The sequence below is a fragment of the Lepus europaeus genome, chromosome 11, assembly GCF_033115175.1.
Source record: "Lepus europaeus isolate LE1 chromosome 11, mLepTim1.pri, whole genome shotgun sequence".
NCBI classification, from domain to species: Eukaryota; Metazoa; Chordata; class Mammalia; order Lagomorpha; family Leporidae; genus Lepus; species Lepus europaeus.
The window spans coordinates 53,809,347-53,818,714 of NC_084837.1; the positions used below are offsets into that span (position 1 = coordinate 53,809,347).

A 9,368-nucleotide genomic window follows, 5' to 3' on the forward strand; every position below is an offset into this window, starting at 1 on the left:
TAATCCCTATAGATCAATTTGTCAAAAACATGAATAAAATCCCCAGGCAAGAAGACAGTCCCCAGGGCCAGACGGCAAGTTATAGAATCTCATGAAGAGAGACCTGAATAGTCTCAAGAATGGCTAAAATGAGGCATTAATTAGGACCAATACAAGGTTTCTATATAATCAGTGCGAAATGGGTCACTGGAACCATCAGGTGCAACAGAAGTGAAAAATGTCAGGCATGAAGTTCTCACACAAGACTCCATGTTAGAGCCACTGAAGAAGAGAATCTTTGTGTAGGAGACACCTCCTAGGACAGACACTGCTGCTATAAGTCACAGGTGGGTCTGCTCACCTAATGTTTGTTCATCCACTATACCCTAAGAGGCTAAGTCTCAAAGAGTATTGGTTTCCACGTAAGCACAAGAAGTAAAAGAAAAAAATTCCATCAGAGTGTTTAGATCACTGTGGAATTGGCATGTTCCAAAATAAATGCTGTAAATGCTGTTAAAGTCATCCACAGGTTCTTCCCTTCTCAGAAATGTTTAAAGTTCCAGGAATGTTGTGGTTTTGTGGAAATTTGGGTCAAAATAGTAGGGAACCAGCTTTATCCACCTGAACTGAAACCAAAATAAATTGGGATTTTTTTTTTTTTGGTCTCTTCTCTTACTTCCTTTTTGTCCAGCCTGTTGATCATCTGCACATGCAGGAAAAGGAGCATTTTTAAAAGAAGGGAGATGGCATGGGTGTTTAATGCAGTAGTTAGGATGCTGTGTGGGATGCCCACATGCCATACCAGAGTACCTGGTTGCAGTCCCAGCTCCCCTGTTTCTGATTCTAGCTTCCTGCTAACGCACACCGTGGGCCCCTGTTACCCAGGTAGGAGATCTGGATCGAGTCCTGGGCTCCCCGTTTGGCGTGCTCCAGCTCTAGCCGTAGCAGGCTCTGAGGGATGAACCAGAGGATGGAAGATCTGTCTCACTCTCTGTCTCCCTCATCCTTTCAAATCATTAATGTTCTAAAAGTTCTACAGAAGAAAGGATAAAATCAAATCATTGTTTATAAAGACTAATCTCTCACATAGAACTTAGCAGTGAAGCTGTTAGCAATCTTTATCTTCATGACACCACCGGAAATTATCTGTAAAATCCATTTACCATGATTTCTCTGCAGTTAATAGTTTCTCTGCAAGAATTTTTGTTGGCTTGCTTGTTTTTAATGCCAGCAAGGGTGTTCTCGGATACAAAAAAATGAATCTTGGCCTTGTGCATGTTGATTCAGAGTCAAAGTCTGTGAATCTGACTTCCCAGTCATCATTGCTGCTGCTGTACTCCAAGGGTAAGTGGCTGCTCTCTGCAGCTCGGCTTTCTTGTATTGGTAAGGAGAGAGGTTTCTTTTTGGAAAGACAGAGAATGTGTAGCATTCCCACAGTGAGGAAACATCGTTTCAGAACGTCTCACCAAAATGACCATCAATGCAAGTTAGTTTGGCTCTTCATAATCATCCTAGATTAAAAAATTAAAATCACTGGGGCCGGTGCTGTGGCACAGTAGGTTAAGCATCCGCCTGTGGCACTGGCATCCCATATGAGCACCAGTTTGAGTCCCAGCTGCTCCATTTCCAATCCAGTTCCCTGCTGATGGCCTGGGAAGGTAGTGGAAGATGGTCTAGGTACTTGGGCCCCTGCACTCACGTGGGGAACCTAGAGGAAGCTCTTAGCTCCTGGCTTCAGATCGGCCCAATTCTGGCCATCGCAGCCAGTTGGGGAATGAACCAGCAGATGGAAGACCTCTCTCGCTCGCTCGCTCGCTCTGTCTCTCTGTCTGTAACTATGCCTCTCATGTAGATAAATAAATCTTTAAAAAATAAAATAAAATCATTAATCTTCATTATTCCACCTCTTTCTCTTCTTTTTTCCCCACCAAATTACAATCTGCTTTCACATAAGCAGATCAGTAGGAAGGTTCTGTTGCATCTAGATAGGTAGAATCATAGTTCACTTTGTGCCTTACTAATTATTTGAACCTTCAGTAGCTGCCAAATCATAGTATATCTACCTTATTTAATGTAACTCACTAGACAGAGGGATTTTTCTATTTCATTCTGTTTAATGAATGCTATAAAGATACCACTTCCATCAAAAAACTAAGACTAATTCACCTCTTAATCAAAAAGTTTAAAGGTATCTTGATGAGAATTTTCTGCAAAGCTGTCGTGCACTCTTTTCTCTGAGGGGGGTTTGTGTGTATGTGTATGTGCATGTTTGTGTGGGTGCACATGTGAATACATTTACATCTTCTTTAGTGGCAATGTTCTACCAGGAAAAAGGAGGGATTGAGTCTCTTGTATCTTATCATCTTGAATATTGAGTGCAATTTTTTAAATGGACCAAAGTAAAATCTTGCAAACTGTGAATTTAAGAAAAAGTTCTGGGTCCAGTAAAAAGAACTTTAAGAGAGAATCTCTATAATGTTAATTTTAATCTTCTGTATACAGTGTATGTTATATTCATCTTTCATGAAATATCACCTTTAAAATATATACAAAGTGTGATAATTGACATACAAAAGTAATCATGAAGGAATGAGTAACAGTGGCTTTCATTGCCACAAATGCATATAGTTATACATGAGCAGTGATACCACATAAATGTCTTTAAATACCAAAATGTAGATATGTAAACAATTTCATAATCTGAATATCCTTGTCTCACAAAAAAGTGATAGAAAATAAATTCTTCTAATGGAAACTACTCCAGAAAGAATCCAAAATACTGGCAAGGCATCAACCATTAAAATCTGAAAAAAGTCTCAGATCCAAATCTATTAAAAATGATGGCACGTATGTCTACATTTTGAGGTGAACAGCACTAACTAATTGCTATTTATGAACAGTTTTCACAAAAACAAATTAGAGATAAAACAGACCATTTTGTCCTATTTCAAGATTTCTTTATCCCAAAAGAAGATAAAATCTGACTAACTTTTGCCCATGGCCACAGAAAGTTCAACCCAGAATCTACAGCTATAGATTAATGACTCATTCATAATAGTGCAGGATTTGGCCAAAACTTGTTTTAGAGCATTCATTCATTTGCTTCCATGAGTCAAACTCTCCTCCAAGAAAAGATTCGAGAAGCTTCAGCAGCCAAGCGTATTGTTATTGTCTCCTGTCTTCTCTCCACAGTGTGGGTATCATGAATAAATCAGGGATATCTACGGTGACGTACTTTGTCATGCTGGGCTTTCCTGGTCCCTGGAAAACGCAGATCATCCTTTTCTCAGTGATTTTGTTGATCTACGTCCTGACTCTGACTGGGAACATGGCCATCATTTGTGCTGTGAGGTGGGACCACCGACTCCATACCCCTATGTACATGCTCCTGGCTAACTTCTTCTTCCTAGAGATCTGGTATGTGACCTGCACAGTCCCCAACATGCTGGTCAATTTTCTCTCCAAAACTAAGACCATCTCCTTCTCCGGATGCTTCACCCAGTTTTACTTCTTTTTTTCCTTGGGCACAACTGAATGCTTCTTCCTCAGCGTCATGGCTTATGATCGGTACCTGGCCATCTGCCGCCCCCTGCACTACCCCACCATCATGACTGGCCAGCGCTGTGGCATTTTGATAGCTCTTTGTTGGTTCATGGGTTTCATTGCACATTCAGTTCCTATTTTCTTAATTTCCCAATTGCCCTTCTGTGGTCCCAACATCATTGATCACTTCATGTGTGATGTGGAACCACTGATGGCTTTATCCTGTGCCCCCGCTCCCATCGAAGAGTGTGCAATCCACTCTGTGAGCGCTGTTATCATCATTCTCAGTGTTTTGTACATCCTTGGGTCCTACATGCTGGTGCTCAGAGCAGTGCTCCAGGTTCCTTCTTCAGCTGGACAACGAAAGGCCTTCTCCACCTGTGGATCCCACTTGGTGGTGGTATCTCTGTTCTTTGGAACCATAATGGTGATGTATGTGAGTCCCACATCTGGCAACTCAGTTGCAATGCATAAGATCATCACATTGATATATGCTGTGGTGACACCAGTCTTAAACCCATTCATCTATAGCCTACGCAATAAAGACATGAAAAATGCCCTCCATCATGTTCTTTTTGGAATGAGGATTTTCCAAAGTTCATGAATACATTTTTCATAAACTAATGACTCTCTTTCTGTAAGAGGAAGAATACTCAAAGCCATCACAGACTTTTTGTGCAAAACAAAACTCATTATGTGCCTGATCCTATTGTAATAAGTTCTACTTTCAAAATTGTATTCCAAGGAACAGACTGACACCCAACACAGGGTAAAAATAATCTTAGAATCTTAATATCTGCTTCCAGGAAGATTTTGATTTTCTATTGTGCAAACTCTATCTGTGCAGCTTTGTTAAGTGATATGAATGAAATTAGTTGTTGTTTATATGACTACGGTATTGTTAATAAGATATCTAGAAGGTGAGTTTTAATGCAGCGGTTAATAGGCCACTTGGGAGTCTCATATGCATTAGTACAATGCCTGGGTCTGAGACTCAGCACCATTTCTTATTTCATCTTCGTGATCATGTGCCCTCTCGCACATGTCTCAAGTAATTGGGTCCCCACCATCCACGTGGATGAGCTGGATTGAATCGCTGACACTCTGGCCCAGCCTTGCCCAATCTGGCCCAACCCTAGTTGTTGCAAGTATTTGAAGTATATACCAGGTGCTGGAAGGTCTTTGTCTCTCTCTCTCCACCCCTCAACCCTGCCTGGTCTCTGTGTGTGTGTCTGATTGTCTGTCTGCCTTTCAAATAAAAAGATAGACAACAAAATGCCTCTTGTCCTAGATTCTTGTAAGCACATCATTTCTTGGATTCATAAGCGATTGTGAATCCAGTTTCACAAATCTTACTTCAACATTTTCATCAAGAGTACGCAAGGGGAGGTGAGAAATAAGACCAAAGTTACTGCTTGTGATGCCAACATCCCAAATCAGAGCACAGGTTGGAGTCTGGCTGCTCCATCCCAATCCAGCCCTTAGCTAATGCTCCTCAGAAGGAGGTGGGAGATACAACAAGTGCTTGAGATGGAAGACACAGATGCACTTTCTGGATCCTGCTTTGGCCTGGCCCAGCACTGTCTGTTGCAGTTATTGGGGGAATGAACCAATGGATGGAAGATCTCTCTCTCTGTAACTCTGCTTTTTCAAATAAATAAACCTTTAAAAATGGGAAAAAATCAATTTCATTTACTGCTAACAGTGAAAATTTCTCCTTGCTCATCCCTATCACCTTTCCCTAAGCGCTCTTGTCTTTTTCTCTTTTTTATTTTATTTAAGTTATATACAGATTTAGGAACATAGTGATACTTCCCACCTCCTTGCTCCCACCCATGCTAAAACCCTTCTCCCTCCTCCCTCTTCCATTCCCACTCTTAATTTTACAAAGATCTACTTTCAGTTTACTAAATGATTGTAAACTTAACCCGACAGGAGGCGTTGGTAGTATAGTGGTGAGCATAGCTGCCGTCTTAAGTTATCTTTTAAAGATAGATTAAGAGGACCCTAAGATGAAATTGCTATTTTTTTTTAGAATAAGCAGAAGACCACTTTAAAGAAAACAATGCAGCTAGAGGTGGGTGTTTGGGAAAGCAGTTGAGAAACCACTTAAGATACCTGCATCCCATATTTAAGTGCCTGGGTTCACGTCCCAAGTCTGCTCCCAGTTGCAGCTTCCTGCTAAAGAAGCAGCGGGGATTCCTGAAATATTACTGTCCCTGCCACCCATCCCAGATTCAGCCTAGCTTAGTGCCAGCTATAGCAGGCATTTGAAAGTGATCCAATGGATGGCAGATATCTCTCTTCCTCTTGCTCTCTCCACTTCAAACAAATAAACAACATTTAAGACTAAATTGAAGCCCAGCGCTGTGGCTCACTAGGCTAATCCTCCACCTGTGGCGCCAGCACCCTGGGTTCTAGTAACGGTTGGGGCGCCGGATTCTGTCCCAGTTGCTCCTCTTCCAGTCAAGCTCTCTGCTGTGGCTCAGGAAGGCAGTGGAGGATGGCCCAAGTGCTTGGGCCCTGCACCTGCATGGGAGACCAGGAAGAAGCACCTGGTTTCTGGCTTCGGATTGGCGCAGCGCGCCGGATATAGCGACCAATTGGGGGGTGAACAAACAGAAGGAAGACATTTCTCTCTCTCTCTCTCTCTCTCACTGTCCACTCTGCCTGTCAAATAAATAAAATAAAATAAAGACAAATTCATTCTTACATTTGAACTGGTTCCAAATTTGCCATTTTTAGAAAGTGAAACCAGAGTAGAAAGAGATAATTTGACTTAATTATTTGATAAAATGACTACTTTTTTAAAAAAAGATTTAAGATTTATTTATTTACATGAAAGGCAGAATTGCAGAGAGAGAGAGAGAGAGAGAGAGAGAGAGAGGTCTTCCATTGCTGGTTCACTATCCAGATGGCCATAATGATAGGAGCTGCGCCAATCTGAAGCCAGGAACCAGGAGCTTCTTCAGGGTTTCCCACATCAGTGCAGGGCCCCAAGGACTTGGGCCATCTTCTACCGCTTTCCCAGGTCATAGCAGAGAGCTCAATCAGAAGTGGGGCAGCCAGGACTCAAATCGATGCCCATATGAGATGCTGGCACTGCAGGCGGTGGCTTTACCTACTTCGCCACAGTGCTGGCCCAGATAAAATGACTTCTGTATATAGACAGTCTTGAAATTCCTCCCACAGAAGTTGATTATTATCAGCTCACTCAAGGCAACTCTTAGCCAGAAACAACCACCAGGTCATTACAGTGAACGACTCCAAGAACGTGTAGTTGATTTGATTTTCAAATGACAAATACATTTTACTGTTTCTCCAAATTGGCGTATTTCATTTCAGCTAAAGAAGAAAGCTTTGTTCATAACTATTTCAGAATTAAACTCTTAGGTAAAAATATAATTCATTTCATCCATACCCACAGAGAGTAATTTCTTAATAGAGGGCAAGCTCTTTGCAATGGGAAACTTGAAATCTGTATGGTATTTGCCCTTAACTCCTCTGTTTCCTTAACAATGGCCAGTATGCTACAGTGAATTTATTTAATGCTAACACACTAAACTCTGGTAGAGTCCCAAGGGCTGGAAAGAAAATGCACTCCAGGGCAAACTTGAGGAAGCCACTAATTTTACTTGAAGAGAAAGAGAGAGTTTTACAGTAATCCCCATGTGGAAATAGATTTATATCCAATTGGCATGTTCAAGGTCTCAGCAAACACCTAGGAAACAAGTCCCTGGGGTCTCTGGAAATGAAGGAAGTGCAAGAGTCCACATATAACGCCCTTGCCTGGAATTCTGTTCAGGACAGTGAAGAGGATCTGCTCAGTGCTAAGGATATGTCCAACTCCACTGTGCCCATCACCTTCTCCAAGCTGAGCTAGGAAACCATCAACGTAAGAGAAAAGGACAGGCGGTCCATGTGACAGCCACTTTTGTGTTATATTAAAAGAGTGTCTTTTATCTTAAAAATTGATTAGTCACTGTACTTCTGGGAAGACTCAAATAGACACTATAGCACAAAGATAATTCAAAAAGTACAAATATAATGGAATTAAGTTTATTTTGGTGTGAAAAAAATGTTTTTAAATCTATGTACACAAAAGATCTTCAAAAACTTCATGGAAATACATATTATGAAAAAGCTATGTGTGAATTTCAAAATGTTTCCATGCCAATGAACTTATCTTTTTTAAAGATTTTGAAGGTCAGAGTTACAGAGAGACAGAGAGAGATCTTGCATTCACTTGTTCATTCCCCAAATGGCCACAATGGCCATGCCTGGGGAAGGGGAAAGCCAGGAGCCAGGAACTTCACCCAGATCTCCCACTTGGGTGGCAGGAGCTCAAACACTTGGGCCACCTCCCGCTGCTTTTCCCAAGCCATCAGCAAGGAGCTGGATTGGAAATGGAGAACCAGGACACGAACCAGCACTCACATTGAATGCTGGTGTCACAGGTGCGCCAAAACTCCAGCCCTTGAACTTCTCTTTTAATTCCATTAAAAAGTACTTCTGCAGTTTGGTGTGAAAGTCCCCCATGTGTATACAGGACATAGAGTCAATCGATGAAAAGTCATGCCCCCCTCTCTAAGTCACTTGTAAAATACCAGTTAGAATAGATTATCTGTACTATTTCTTCCAACTTTATGATCTTATGATTATCACAGATGATTTTTTGTTTTAAAACAGTCTCACTTGCCAGGAATAGTAGGGTGAGAGGGTCCATATCTCAGGTTACCTGAAAAAATAATATACTAAGGGAGGGACATTTATTGAAGGCTATTTAATCAAGCTGTCACAGCTTGGCTGATGGATGGGTGGGCTTATTGGTTGACTGATTGGTTAGCTGGCCATTTGGTTGGCCGATTTTGCACTGAAAATGCATTTGTGAAAAGAACTGATTTCCTAGAACTGTAATTAAAATGATTTATGAATCTCAAAAGCATGAGAAACAGTGGAATGAACACATCAGATGGTGAATATTCCCCACTGATAACCTAACTATTCCCAGAAAGTTAATTTTAGAAGTTGTGGATGGTGTGGTTATGCAGAATTAAGTGAACTCAATTTATTTAATCAATGCAAAAACCCTGAGAATTGATTACTTGGACTTGCCTTACAAGATTTCCATTTTGGTCACTCAAGTTTCTCCAAAGACAGCGGAAAAAAAATAATGTTACTGCTAATTCATCTGACACAGGTTATGGTGGTAGAAAAGATGAAATGTGATATGAAATTGTCAGTGTTTAACCGAGTGTCCTGGACTGCTATTCAGAACAAAGGCACGGTCCATTTCTTACAACAAGAGACAGAAAGCTTGATCTCCTGATTCTGCTACCTGGTTTAAATCTGTCAGCCTGGACTTAGCTCCTCACCTGGAGCAGAGAAAGTGGTTTATAAACACTTCATAAATAACAGGCTGGGGTTACCTATTGAGTAAAGGAACTGTCTTCTGAATTCACCGCTGATTGAAAGCTAAACAGCTTTAGAATTTGGATATTCAAAATCATCTTTTTTATGACTCCTTTGTTAAAAAGCACTAACAAGGACTGGTACTGTTGAAGTTCAAATGTTTATTCCTTAGTATCATCAATGGTCCTTCCTCCAAATCAGTACTCTTTGTTGCCTTTTCAAATTTCTCCTCCAATCTTGACAAAGAATACAGAAGCCAAGAGGTCTAAAATTAACCAAAATACCAATGTCAAAACTACCATTTTTTTTGTTAATACCTAAAGAGTGAATTTTAAATGCTAATCAACTACGTGATTACTCTGTTGTCTAAATACATACATTTGCACATTTTATTTTTTTGTAGTTCTTAAATACATAAATTTATTACTAGTAAA

At 40.7% G+C, this 9,368-nt stretch overlaps 1 protein-coding gene across 1 annotated transcript; it reads left to right on the forward strand.

Annotated features, from left to right (window-relative positions):
* Positions 1-3,181: 3,181 nt before the first annotated feature.
* On the forward strand, positions 3,182-4,126 carry LOC133769478 (olfactory receptor 11H7-like). Its single transcript, XM_062204689.1, has one exon. The coding sequence runs from the start codon at positions 3,182-3,184 to the stop codon at positions 4,124-4,126; it is 945 nt and encodes a 314-aa protein (XP_062060673.1).
* Positions 4,127-9,368: the final 5,242 nt, after the last annotated feature.